Source organism: Euprymna scolopes, chromosome 2, assembly GCF_053919585.1.
Source record: "Euprymna scolopes isolate OS-2025 chromosome 2, ASM5391958v1, whole genome shotgun sequence".
Lineage (NCBI taxonomy): Eukaryota > Metazoa > Mollusca > Cephalopoda > Sepiida > Sepiolidae > Euprymna > Euprymna scolopes.
Genome location: NC_136483.1, coordinates 101,051,545 through 101,066,359, shown reverse-complemented (window position 1 = coordinate 101,066,359; position 14,815 = coordinate 101,051,545). Strand labels below are relative to the sequence as shown.

Sequence of the window (14,815 nt, the reverse complement as noted above, 5' to 3'; positions counted from 1 at the left end):
CATCCTTTCTATGTTTCCTTAGTTTCTCCATCGTGTGACAGTCATGACATTTAGTATAAGAGGACTGGAGAAACATTAAAACAGTGGAATTCTGATAAAATCTCTATTCCCAATGTGGTATCATTAAACCTTATTTTTTCACTTAAATATGTCTTTCTTCCAGATGTGGTGTCATTCAGGAGGGAGACCGAATCATCTCAGTAAATGGTCATGAACTGCTGGACAAGACTTTTGATGAAGCTAACCAGTTACTTAAAGACTCGGGTTCTCGATGCTTGCTAGAAATTGAATATGATGTTACAGGTAAGACCGTTCTTGTAAACTTGGCTTCATTTTTACCTACGCCAACGCAGAGTTTAGGTTTTCAATCATATTTGCTTGTGTGCAGCCTCGAGCCCACATCACTTGACCAATCATCACCAAACCTGGTCAAGATATCGTTCATGGTCTAACAAAACAAACAATGAAAAGAAACAGAAAGTACGTAGAACATCTGACTTAATTTTGGGATATCTGGGTCAAAGCTCAAGATCATGGAAAAAAGTGGAAGTCATACTTCTAGCAATAACTTCAGTTCTGTTAATCATAGAGATTCTCTACTTGGCCCATATTATATTCAGTGAAGTCTCACATCTTATATGACCTTGATTTCATTTTTTTTTTTTTCCAAATAGTTTTTTATAAATTTAAAATTGAAATTAAAAGAAAAAAATCAAACATTTTCTAATCGTTTTATATTTTGCCCTCCAGACTCAGAAATCGCTGTTTTATATTTTTGCTATCCTCACAAATTGTTTCATTTGGATTCTCTCCAGCTGCACAAATAGTTGTCTTCTTTTTTTGTCTTCCAGACTTACAAATCATTGTTTTATATTTTTGCCTTCCATCTACACACATTGTTTTATATTTTACCCTCCAGCCTTACAAATTGTTTGATATTTTTTCATCTGCAGAATCAGTCCTTCCAAGTTCAGGAACTTTTGTTGTAAAACTTCCACAACGGAGTTATGGCCTTGGTATCACTGTAAATGGTAAGTTCCAATATAAACAAATAATTTTAAAGCTGTGCTTTGTGTAGTAACTAGCAGGGAGAGCCAGTGTTGCGCAAAATTGAATGAGGAACCCTATGTCTGTTTGTAATCAGCCTGTGACACCATATTACATATTTTTTTCTAACTGGTTTACATTTTATAATTGTAGTACTATGCGATATATCTAACCAGTATAAGAGTATGAAACAATTAGGGCGTTACATAAGTTCACACTGTTTTTTTTTTTTTAAATCAAAATATTTTAACAGCAAAAGTAAGTTCGTGTGGGACTCAAGCTCCAAGTTTTTGTGTGAATCCTATTGACTGAAGGTGGCATGAAATTGTCGCAAAATCATACTTCATCTTTTCACCCAATTCTGTACATGTCTGATGGCCATCTTCCTTAAAAAAAAAAAAAATCCTGAGTTGGTCTTCGTATATCTTGATTGGTCTTCCGGAACAAGGAGCGTCATTGAGATCAAAATTACTGTGTTTGAATCTGGCAAACCAATCTCGAACAGTTCTCTCAGCTATAGCGTTTTCTCCATATGCAGCACAAATATCCTTGGTCACTTCACTCGCTTTTTGACCTCGATTAAAGGTGAGGAGAAGGTGTTAAAAATGTAATTTTTTTTTTATCTACTTGACAATCCATTTGATGGTTCTGAAAAATGAGAAAAAAATGATATCAGCAAAAAACGATTACCATTATCTTGTAGAACAGTATACATGCTTTCTAATGATATATAACAATTTGCTCGAGCCCTATGTGTGAATACACTTTATGTAAGATTTCAAATGTTTAGACCAAAATTTGTCTGAGTAATTTTGTAAAGACGCAGAGGTCAATTTTTTAAAACTTTGACCCCAATTTTCACCCCTTAACATTTATTATTTTGGTCTCAAATCAAAATAAAAAGTTTTACCTAAGTTACCTACATCTAAAATTTCAAGTCTTTAGACCCAAAATTTTCTGAGGAATTTGATAGAATCTGCAAAGGTCAACTCTTTCAACTTTGACCTTTTGGCAGCCAAATTTTCGCACCAAAACTGATTAAAATGCTTGCCGCATGTCTGAATACCTGTTATGCATAAATTTCAAACGTTTAGACCCAAAATTGGCTGAATAATTTGCTAAACACCATAAAAGTCAAATCTTTTAAACTTTGACCCCTTGGCCGCTCAAATTTCGACCCAAACTGATTAAAAAGTTTGCCCTATCTCTGAATAACCTTTATGTAAAAATTTCAAATGTGTAAATTAGAAATTGGCTGAGTAATTTGGCAGAGACCGCAAAGGTCAAATCTTTTAAAACTGACCCCAGTTTTGACCCCTTGACATTTATTTTATGGACTCAAATCAAATTAGAAAGTTTGATCCATGTCCAAGTAACCTACATCTAAAATTTCAAGTGTTTAGACCCAAAATTGATGGAGTTTGGTAGAGTTTTCAAAGGTTAAATCATTGAACTTTGAGCCCTTGACAGTACAAATTTCTGGCTGAAAACCGATTAAAAAGATTTTCCCAAATCTCAATACCCATTATGTTATATCTCGAGTCTCTAGACTGAAAATTGACAGAGTTATTTTGTAGGGAAGTGTACACGGACACACACACAGACAGACGTTTTAATTTTTATAGTTATACTAGCATTTCAGTCCGGCGTTGCCCGGGTGTTTAGAGGTGTATGCTGAGCAAAAAAAAAAGGGGGTTAATTTTTTTAACTTTGATCCCTATCATGACCCCTTAAAATTTAGTGTTTTGGTCTCAAATCAAGTTAAATTAGATCCATGTCCAAGGAACTTATATCTAAAATTTCAAGTGTGTAGACCCCAAATTGTCAGAAGAGTTTGGTAGACTTCTCAAAGGTCAAATCATTGAACTTTGATCCCTTAACAGCGAAATTTCTGGCCCCAAAACGATCACATCGATTTTCCCAAATCTCAGTACCCTGTATATCAAATTTCTAGTCTTTAGACTAAAAATTGACAGCGTTATTGCGTAGAGAAATGTACATAGACAGACACACAAACAGACACACAGACACGTTCACTTTTATAGATATATAGATAATATTAAGATGGGCAATAAGATTGACATTTGACCTTTACATAAAACTAGCTATATATAAACTATAAAAATATATGCATTAAGTACATCTCTCTTATTAGATTTACCAAGTGAATGAGATTGCCGTTTGACAACCAGATAAGTTGCATACATTCTTAAAATTTCCAAAACATATATCGAAAATGAATTGCATTGATAACCACTTTAAAAATATGAACACACTTTTTGGCCGACGCAATATTTTTTTATGTGAAGTTGATTCTTTTTCATGCTAAGTGTTTCTCTTATATGAGTAATGGGACAACACTAATGTCAAAGGAAAAGTAAGGTGCCTCCTTCCCTGTCTGTGGGAGACCCTTGGGTATGATTGAGAACCCATTTAGTTCCCCCTTCCCGATCAGGGTAACGTAATGTCATGGAAAGCAGGTGACAGATGTAATACGGAAGCAAACAGAAATAATTCTGATCATGGTTTTGTATATCGTTGTGCTAGGCAGAAGATACCTCTGAGTACAATGGTCAGGACTATTGCCCAATATAGGCACTGCTCGGACAGAAAGAAACTGCAGCCTACTGTCTGTAAAACTGCAAAGAAAGCTATGGCAATATATGAAACTCTTTATTCGAGAAGCAGAATGAATAGGTTTCTGAATCAGAACACCTCACACAGCGAGAAACAGACGTTGACAATCTGAACACCTAGTCAACATGAAAAATGATGAGCAACAAAGAATTTATGAATGCTTTGAGGGAGAGAGAGAGATAGATGAAGAACTATAGTCGTCAATGCTTGTACCAGGCAGGATAACACTCCATGCTAAGTTTTTCCCCACATACATCCCTTCTTTTGCTCACTATCAAGTCGGTATGGGTAAGATTTCGCACCTTGGTCAACAGCTGTCCTCATCAGAAACTTCAATTTGTTGCTAGGAAGAAAATAAGTTTTTCTCCTATTTAGCACATCTTTCTTATCATGTTTAAAACTTGTCTGAGTGAATGGTTTAATTATAAATGCCTGCGGATTTATCTTTTCAGCTCCAAATAACCGTAAATCAAATGACCCCTTAGTGATAACAGACGTCCGTAAAGGAAGTGTAGCCAATCGGTAAGCATTACTTCTTCCTTTCTTTTTAAGTGACTCATCATTCAGTGATTGAATCCAGTTATTGATTATGAATTTTCGTTCTGTTATCTTCATATTGATATCTGTAATAGCGACCTTCTCTATAAATTACATAGTCTCTCTCTCATATATATATATATATATATATATATATATATATATATATATATAGGATTGTTGAATTTTATTTATTTTTTTTTTATTAGCGATTCCGTACTAATTTCTTTTTTTTTTTCACTCCCCGAGTGTTTATTATAAAAAAGGAGTTATTTGCCCTTTGTTTACATTTTTTTTTTCGCCCACATTTTAGGACGTATTACTTTTTTATTTTATTTAAATATTATTTATTAATTAATAATTACTACGTGCATAAAAGTAAGTCATCTATACACATGCATGTATATAGGTGAATTTTATGTACCTAGTAATTATTAATTAATAAATAATATATATATTTCTGTAGAAATATATTTTCTTATAATATATACCAATCCTTATTTAAGAAGCTCGATGTAATTACAGAGCAATATAGAGAATAAATGACAAAAAACTATATTCCAAAATTCATGATGTTGACCATCTTATAATTTATTCCTTTAATTCAGTTAATTTTTACAATTCTTGAGAGTATCTGTTTCGTAGCACAAAATCAATCACTGAATCTATTAACTCCTTAACTCATCAGAAGAAATACCAACAATCAATCCGTCAAAAGGAAATGAAGTGTGATTTGACATGATTAAAATCCGAAATTGGAAGAGAAGCTGCAAATACCTTACAATATGTTTCCATTACCCCATTTTGAAGAATTACAATTAAGTTTACAAAGATAATCCAAAATAGCAAACATAAAATTTATTATAAATATTAAAGACTTAATATTTATAAAGTAATCCTAACCAAATATAAAAGCTCAATAAAACCAAATAGGAAATAGAACTTATAATAAAGGACAAAGAATTAATAAAACATGTTAAAACACTTTAAGAAGAGTTTAAAACATATTTAATTTTCAAAAGGGAGACACAAATTAAGTGGATTATACTTAATTCGCGGAGTTTCAAAAGAAATACTTTCCTTCTCATCAGAGGGTAGGAATTAGCAAAATGCGGAATCAGATTTTGCTTGCAAAGTAATTAATGAAATTTGTGTTTCTTTTTTGAAAATTAAATATGTTTTTAACTCTTCTTAAAGTGTTTTTAACGTTTTATTAATTCTTTATATATATATAGAATATTCTGTGTAGCTTAGTTGCCATATATTTTTTTATAACTTACTATATATATATATATATATATATATATAAGATAAAGTGAAAAAAATCGTTTTCTCTTTCAGATATACATACATACATAATATATATATATATATATATATATATATATATATATTTCTAGCAGATGTGTGGCTTCTAGTGAGGGCCACATCATGCCACCTCACATCTTCAAAGTCGGCTTGTTAGTCAAACCAAAGTGTACCTGAATGTGCTGAAGAGTGTGGTTATCTCCTGATGCAATCAGGTGACCACTGGCAGACTCTGGGTGTGGCAGCAGGACAGCGCCAGCCCACAATTTCGAAGCAACCCAGGCTTGGCTTCAGAAGGAGTGCTATGACTTTGTACCCTTCTCACACTGGGGCTACCCCTCTCCCGACCTGAACCCGCTGGACTACTTCATTTGGTCATACGTCGAGAACATGACCAATATGATCTCCCACAACACCAAAGCCAGCCTGATCGCCACCATCCACCGAGTATTCATCGAACTCCTGCCGGCGCTTGTGGAAAAAGCATGCTTCCAATTCCAGACCTGTATTGAGCCATTTTTTTCCAGATGAAAATCGATTAAAAAATTTTCTGCATGTCTTAATAATCTATACACCAAATTTCAAGTCTGTAGATTAAAAATTCATTGAGTATATAGGTTGAGAAATGTCCTCACAGTCATTCTCACTTTTATAGAATACTAGCAGGTCGCCTGGCCTTGCCCAGTCATAAAATACGCGTAAATATTATATTGTAATTAATGCAGAATTCTTATTTATTACAAACACAAATACCATAGATATTAAACATAACATAAAATTCCTTTAAAAAACAAATGAACTTAAAAAAAAACAAAAAAACGGAAAGAAACTAAGACATGTGAGTATTATGTATTTGCTAGCAACTTTTTTTTATGGATGAAAACCGATTAAAAAGTTTTCCACATGCCTAAATAATCCATATACCAAATTTCAAGTCTGTAGATGAAAAATTTGTTGAGAACATATGTTGAGAAGTATCCTCACGCACATACACACACATTCTAACTTTTATATATATATATATATATATATATATATATATATATATATATATATATATATATATATATATATATAAGAGCAAATAGTTAATAAAACATGTTAAAAACACTTTGAAAAAGAGTTAAAAACATATTTAATCTGAAAAGGAAACACTTAATAAGTTAATTAATAATAATTTTGTGGATAACAAAAAGTGAAGCAGAGGGAATATTTTATATATATATATATATATATATATATATATATGAACAAATGATTAATAAAACATGTTAAAAGACATCTTGAAAAAGAGTTAAAAACATATTTAATTTTAAAAAAGGAAGCACAAGATAAGTGGATAGTCCTTAATCCGCAGAGTTTCGAAGAAATACTCTTCTTCTCATCAGAGGGCAGGAATTAGCAAAATGCAGGATCGGATTTTTGCATAAAGTCACAGATCTTACTTGGTTAAAAAAAAAGGGTGAGGTAAGGGGAATAGGAGGTAAAAGAAAAATGATAAAAAGATTTCACATGAATGGATAGTCCGGTGAAGGGTTTATATATATATATATATATATATATATATATATATATATATATATATATATATAATCTCCCCTGGGTGTCTATAAATAAGTTTTCTTTTTTGTATTAAACTATTCTAGGGCTAAATGTTGATCTCCCATGTTTTTACATAAAAATTAATTCCAATTTTTATTTGTCTCTTGTCCTGCAGATGTGGCTCCATTCAACCTGGGGACAAACTTCTTTCCATCAATAATGTTCGGATGGAAAGCTGCTCAGCAGAAGATGCTGCAAACTTATTAGATTCGGCTGATGATATTATTAAATTGAAACTTCGTCGAGACGATCCCTATGGTGGTAAGTTACAAGACACTTGAGTTGCCTCTTGACTTTTTTTTTTTTTTTTTTTTTGTTTCAATTTTCTTATTTTGTTTTACCTGGAGATTGGGCATCATACCAAATGCCAAATATTTACCTATCTCATATATTCCAACCAAGAGATTAGAATCATCCCTTTAAGTACAATTGTTTGTATTACTGTTGCACTTGGTTCACCAAGTATATTTGCCAGGTAGATATTGAAATTTTGAAACTTTTTTTTTTTTATAAGTTTGGTTGCTCCTATAATTACTGGTCCTGGATATGACCTTAAACTATATCCAGTGGGGGGGGGGCTTTGGGGAGTATGGAGCTACCCTTTAATTACCATTGCTCCCAGGTCCACTCTGACCCGAAGTGGTAGTACTTGTTAGGGTCCCAACTATGGGTTAAATAGAAACCGACTTGAAAACAACAAATATATTCTATTAAAAATTTTTTCTTCAAAATCTTTGGATTCGGCATTAAATAACCCGAAAAAGGTTGATATGCCATAAAACAAAAACAACCAACCAATAATTACTGAGATGGTGGAGATCTTCCTAAGATTCCAGTTTCTTTTCATATCGTACATATGATCTTGTTATTTCATTTTCTTTTCACTCTCAGCACTGTTTAACCTAGAATTATTGGGGACACTAACTTCTACTAAGGTTACTTCTTTCTCCTTCCTCTCCCATACCACTAGGTCAGGTTTAATAGCTCCGTTTTCTAGTTACATAGCTGTAGGAATTGCATAAGTCATAGCGGATGGTGTATGACTTATTTCCAACTGTTCTTTCTGGTAAACATGTTCCCAGAACTTGCTGCTAAATTTGATATTCAACTTTTTACAGATGGTTCAGTAAAGATATTCGGACACTATTGTGCCCTTCAGCAGAATATTATAGCTGGATGTCAGGTAGCTCACACTCAAGTTCTATGTGGCAGAACCTGCACTTGTTATCATTGCTGAGTCCCATCAGTTTCTTAAAAGCATTTGCTATCAAGCCTTGATCTTGGGCAGCCATTATAATCCTCTCCTGATCTTAGTGGAGCGATCCTCTTTTTAGCCAGCCTTTTTTATCTATATGATTCCGGGTGAATTCATCCAGAAAATATTTGGCACACTGTTGGTTGGCAAATTTTTCCAGTTTTTTTCAATGCATGGTCAATTTTCTATTTGAATATCCTATTGTAATACAACTTCCTATTCTTGTAGCTTCTTTCTGGCGACTTGCAAGGTTGTGGAACTATCTTCCTGCTCACTGTTTCCCTTCTACCTACAGCCTTGGTCTTTTCAAGAGTACAGTCAATAGGCATCTTCTGTCTTTGCAATAATCATCTTTCATTCTTATTAGCTCCTTACATCAAGTGGCTTCATGCCTTGTCTCAAGCCATTTCCATAAAAATAGTATATTTTTAGCAGCTCTTTTAATCTATTTCCATAGTGGACTTGTTTTGTGTTTCTGTCTCATTTGTAAGACAGTTTTGTCCAAAATGTTTGGTCAGTTTCGTGATGGAGGTTGTTCTGTTAGCTCTTGTTTCTTGATGTTGACGGACCATCATGAGGTTGTGATTCTCAGAGCTCATCACATATTGCCTAGTGCTCACAATAGTTGCAAAATGTTGATGTTGAATTTCTGAGAGACCCATGCATCCTGCTCCTCTGAGCTGATACAGCTTAGGTAGACTCTGGTTTCTGAATGTTTTAGTATCTGGTTTATCTATGTTGTATTTGTGACCAGTCAACAATACCAAAGTTGTATGTTATCATAGGCATGGCTAGTTAAGTCATCCTTTATGCATGTGTGCATTTGTGTGTGTGTGTGTGTGTGTGTGTGGGAGAGAGCACTGATTTGGGCCAACATGTTATTTGATTGAGATCTGATACTTTTATTGTGAATTGGGGTATTTCTCACTCACTTTGGTGAATGTGAAGTTAGTTGCTATTACGCTCAGGTCCATTCTGACACAGAGTGGTAGAACCTATTTGGGGTTCCATCTGGGGATTAAATAGAATATGTTCTGAGTATGACATGAAACTGTATCCGGTTGTGTACAAATAAAATTACATAATGAATAACCAGTTAAACCTTAAATAAGTACTTGAATAGATTTAGTATTTGATGCAGAAAATGTTTTAGCAGAATAGCTGGATTCTACATTAAATTTTGTGTTTCCTGACTGTACTAACATGCCGAAGTTTAAATGTAATGTGAACAAACATTTTGTGGCTCAACTCATTACATAGTCCCCTGTAGGCATGATTCCAATTAGTAACCTCTTCACATCCAAATGGCAATATGAAAAAGAGTAAAAAAAAATTTTTTTTAAAGTAATGCACTTTTTATGCACCTGTGTAGAGTATTCCCTTGCTATTTGGAGGGATTATGTACTGCACCCTCCTCTTCTGCAAATAACAAAAAAACACGAAATTAGATGCAGTTTTAAAACATCTATGCATGAGATTATATATGGTACGAAATGCTTCTCAATTCATTAATGCAGTAATGATGTAGTAATATTGTCTTATGTACATATCCTCCAAACAAATTGTTTTTTCTGTGTGTTTTTTTTTATTTGGTTTGAAATTCTTTAAACCTTACTGGCAAACGAAATTTCCAGAATTAAGAAAAAAAAAAGTTACCTGTTAGATCCAAAATTTACTTGCTATATTCAAAACGAAATCTCCAGATCTAGTGAGGCAATATAAAAATACAACAACTTAATTAGCAACACTGAGCATTTATTGTCATGTCATTATGATGCTAGCCCGGTATATGATGTGATAGGGTTAAGAGCCTGGGCCATGAATGGGGAACTGCAAACAGATGAGGGTATTCTGTAATTGCTAGAATCATTCTAGGCTCAGAAGATTACTTCATCAATGAAAAGTAGATTCGTACCTGCATTTCCTGCACAACTCAAATACAAAAATACAGATCACTGTTTTTACCTGCAGTTAACAAATATGTCAACTAGTTGTTTTTTTTTTTTTTATATATAAAGGTATTGTTTCTTTGTTTCCTTTTTTCAGATGATGATAATGATGACTGTGTCACGTATACGGTGGAATTACAAAAGCGAGGTGGTGTACTGGGTATCACAATATCCGGGACGGACAGCCCCCTGGATCCAATTATGATATCAGGATTAATTGAAGGTGGATTAGCTGATAGGTAAGTATGCCGTGGGGGGGGGGGAATGTTTGATTTAAAACCAAATTACTTTTGTACATCTCCATAAGTATACTTTACAAAATTTATAGAAAAACTCAATGAAAAAAAATTATAAGCATGTATCTTGAAATGTAGTTTGTGATCATTACCTAAAACCCATACAGATTTACACTCACCAGATGTAAGACATTTAATTTTTACACCCTAAAATGCAACCGTCAGTTACAAACTTAATAAACAGAAACAGTGTTGTAAGCGGCCTTTGGATTTGCTATTATCTTGAAACGTTACTTTTAATGAGAAAAGGAATTAATAGAAAACAATGACAGCAAAAAGATTTTAATGCAACATCCGGTCATATATTACCCACTATCAAATCTAACTGTATATTTCTTTTAAAACATGTATAATATTTCTAGCAATTTAAAAACAGCGTTGTAAACAACCGTTACATTCATTACATTAGTCGACAACAATTTGTTGTCTGCGTTTTTTCAGCTGATTTTGGATGAATCTGATGTATTGAATCCAAAAAATCGCATTGGTTTTGCTTAATTAGGTCAAGTTTTTAAGTTATAGTCACATTTTTTTTTTTTTTTTTTTTTTTTTTTTTTTTTCAGATGTACGCATATGTGGAGTAATTTAGAAGTTGATGGGGGTAAAATGCTATGTTTTGATTGGAAATGATTATTTTAATGACAAATATTCAGGTCCGATAGTTCTGTGTGATTATGTATTATTATTAGGGCAGTGACAACAGCATATTCTTTTCATTGTTTTGACTCTTGAGTGTATATTCGTTAATGTTACACATTTTTATATAGACTTATGTGGTTCTTGGTTGATTGACTGTGTCTTACTGTGTCGGATATATATTTGAGAGTCAAAAGAATGAAAAGAATATTCTGTTGTCACAGTCCTAGTTATTATATTAAAACATTTTATTAGCGACAAAAAAAAGCATTTTTTTAAGTGACCTTTGGATTCACTATTATATTAAAACATTCCAACAACAACAGAAAATGATATATTATACACACAACAATGCACACTGTAGGAGGGAGAGAACATGACTGTCTACTAGACACTGCCCTCCAGTGTTTAAGGACTTCTTATACAGGGGTTTGTCAGAACAACCTGGCATGAGGATACTTTTCCCTGGAAGTAAAGCTTGACCAAATATTCAAAACCGCATAGTATTCGCTGCCCAAATAAAATCTTCTCGTTATGGCTAACCAATACTGGCTTTTATGAGGAATGGTAGACCTTCTCCAAGTGATTTTACCTCAAGCTGAATACTCCACCAGACAAGGTGAATTCTCATGCTGGAATGCAATAAGTCCAAGAGACAACAAGAAAGGCATACTATGGCCAATTGGAGAGAGGAAAATTATGTTCTCAATTTCTTTACTAATTCAGTGTTTGAGAGGTAAAGGATGTAACTCATATAGAGTGTTAGCCCCAGGAAGGGGGCTCGATTTCTGTGAAGTTCGACTAAAATAAAATGAAACAAAAAAAGAAAGAAATATATAACAAATTAAAATATCATCCATTTAATTTATTTGAATCGGTGAGCAGGGAAATAATGAAATAAAAAGAGTCTTAAATATAGACCCCCCCCCTTTTTTTTTTACTCATGATCTTTCCTTCTCCTCTAACTACGAGTTAAATAGTATTACTACTTTTTGATATTTCCTTTTGTTGGTGTAAATAATGAACTATCACTACGATTATTAATCTTTGATTGAGGTAACAAGAGAAAGAAAGATGGACATAATAGACGTTGTATGAAATAAAAAAGAAAAGTGCTAGGAAAAATACGGTATTGCTGATAGTTGAATGCTGGCTCAGGAGAAGTGTGGTTGAAGATTGTGCAACACTTGCTTCGAACTCACACGTGCAGCCACCTTTATAGAAAGTATCCATTGTTTCCTGAAACTGAACAGAGAACATGACACCAACCAGGAACTGACAGATCGGTTTCAAATATAAAGCTAATTTTTTTGTTTATCAAAACATAAAAAAATGAATGAAAAGAATATTCTGTTGTCACAGTCCTAGTTATTATATTAAAACATTATATTAGTAAAAAAAAAAAAAAAAAAAATTTGTAAGTGACCTTTCGATTCCCTATTATATTAAAACATTCCTACAACAACAACAACAACAGCAGCAGAAAATGATATATTATACACACAACAATGCACACAATGCCTACTAGACACTGTCCTCGAGTGTCTAAGGCCTCTCTGTACAGGGGTTTGCCAGAACAATCTGGCATGAGGATACTTTTTCCATAGAAGTAAACCCTGACCAAATATTCAAAATCACATAGTATTCGCAGCCCAAATAAGATATCCTCACTACGGCTACCCCACAGCTTTTCCAAGGAATGGTGCACCTTCTCCAAGTGATATTACCTCAAGTAATAGCACGAAGCTGGATACTCCACCAGACTAGATAAATTCTTGTCCTGGAATCTAGTAAGACCAAGAGACCAACATGAAAGATATACTACAACATATAAAAATGGTTAATTGGGGAGAGGAAATTGTGTTCTCAATTTCTTTACTAACTCAGTTTTTGAGAGATAAAGAACTTTAATGGAACATTCGAATATCTATGTATTTCATATAGACTTCGAGTGTTAGCCCCAGGTCGTGGGCCCCTTGATTTCTGAGAACTTCGACTGAAGTAAAATAAAACATAGGAGGGAGAGAACTTGAATGCATACTAGACACTTATTCAATGAAATATATTTGCACTAACATGACAGAAATAAATAATTCAGACATTTTCAAAATTCCTATTTCCTTCATTGACAGTAATCAGAGCTGCACAAAGCAGTGATAAAATTTTGACAAATTGATAATCTTAATTGACTTACTATTTAGAGAAGTGTGTGTGTGTGTGTGTGTGTTTTTTTTTTTTTCCGGCTGATGTAACGTCCGTAGTCACTTTTGACCCGAGTACTTATAAATCTGTCCCGATCCATCGTCAGGGATGATTACTAATAAAGATTTTAAGTTGTTTATAGAGGTGGTTAGAGTACTTGGTCAGTAATAAACAGGTGACTATTTGAGACTTCCAGGTGATGTATGTGTTCTCTGCTTATCTCAGCATTGTTTCCAGTCGTCCTGGACTTCTCCTTACCACTGAACTCAAACAGTGTCGATTCAGAAAAGGTGTGGTTGAAGATTGCGCAACCCTTGCCTCACAATTCACAGTTCAGCTGCCCCTACGAGGGTATCCTTTGTCTTTCGAGATTGAACGGAGGCATCATCGTGGACTTTTTTCACTAATAGTTTTGATATAGTTTAATAAGATATAATTTCTAAGAGTGAAAAAAAAAAATGGCAGTTAGAGTAGCGAGTATTTGACAGAAACAAGAAAACTAATAAAAAAGGAATGGAAAAGATCAGAAGCAAAATATTTAGACATGTATTGTCTATGTTATGTAATATATCTCCAATTTTAATGCTTCAATCAACCAATTCGTTATCCTTGGTTTGCCATTATAGATTTCTACCAAATAGAAATATATTCATTTTTATACGTATAAATATTGTAACTTCTCAGCTACTTCGAACTGCCAGGTAGATTAATGAAACTAAAAAAAATGTCTATAATTGTGCGAGATATGTACAAATATGCTGTTATTGTTTTTGCTTTTGTTAAAATGGATCACATTTAGGTTTTCTTCAAAACTGGTAATAATAAAAAATATTTCTCCATTAAACTTCACAAATGAAATAGTTATGAACAATAACGTTTCGGAAGGTTTTAGTTTCTGGAATTTTTCATTTTCGACTTTTTACTCCTCCAACCAATAGATGATCCTAAGTAATTTTGAACTTAATTAGATGTAAAGTATAGTTCTGCTTGATCTCAGGTAGTCATTCTCATAAACATTACTCCTTGCTTTGAGAAGAAGGGTTGGATTATTGTCGATCACCTGAGACACTCTTACTGAGGACCGTTGACAGGTTTGATCTGGGCTAGTTTTATAACTTTTCAAAGAGTCCCCCCTTAGAGAAGTTGGATTGCACAAACATCAAACTGACATTTAACCTTACTGCAACAGAAAATGGGTAAATACTTTGTGTAGACAAATGTCCATTATTTTTATATATATATATATATATATATATATATATATATATATATATATATATATATATATATATATATATATATATATGAAATGAAGACGAATAAAAGTTACATTAAATAAAATGTTA

The 14,815-nt window shown here is 33.2% G+C and overlaps 1 protein-coding gene across 6 annotated transcripts in view; it reads left to right on the top strand.

Moving 5' to 3' along the window:
* LOC145293376 (glutamate receptor-interacting protein 2-like) overlaps positions 1-14,815 on the top strand; it is a 535,093-nt gene that overhangs the window by 456,746 nt on the left and 63,532 nt on the right. For all 6 annotated transcript variants that reach the window (XM_080140017.1, XM_080140018.1, XM_080140016.1 and 3 more), the window contains exons 12-16: positions 164-303; positions 954-1,031; positions 4,137-4,206; positions 7,247-7,392; positions 10,433-10,574. In XM_080140017.1, coding sequence (XP_079996143.1) covers positions 164-303; positions 954-1,031; positions 4,137-4,206; positions 7,247-7,392; positions 10,433-10,574 — 576 coding nt within the window. The remainder of the gene's footprint in view (positions 1-163; positions 304-953; positions 1,032-4,136; positions 4,207-7,246; positions 7,393-10,432; positions 10,575-14,815) is intronic.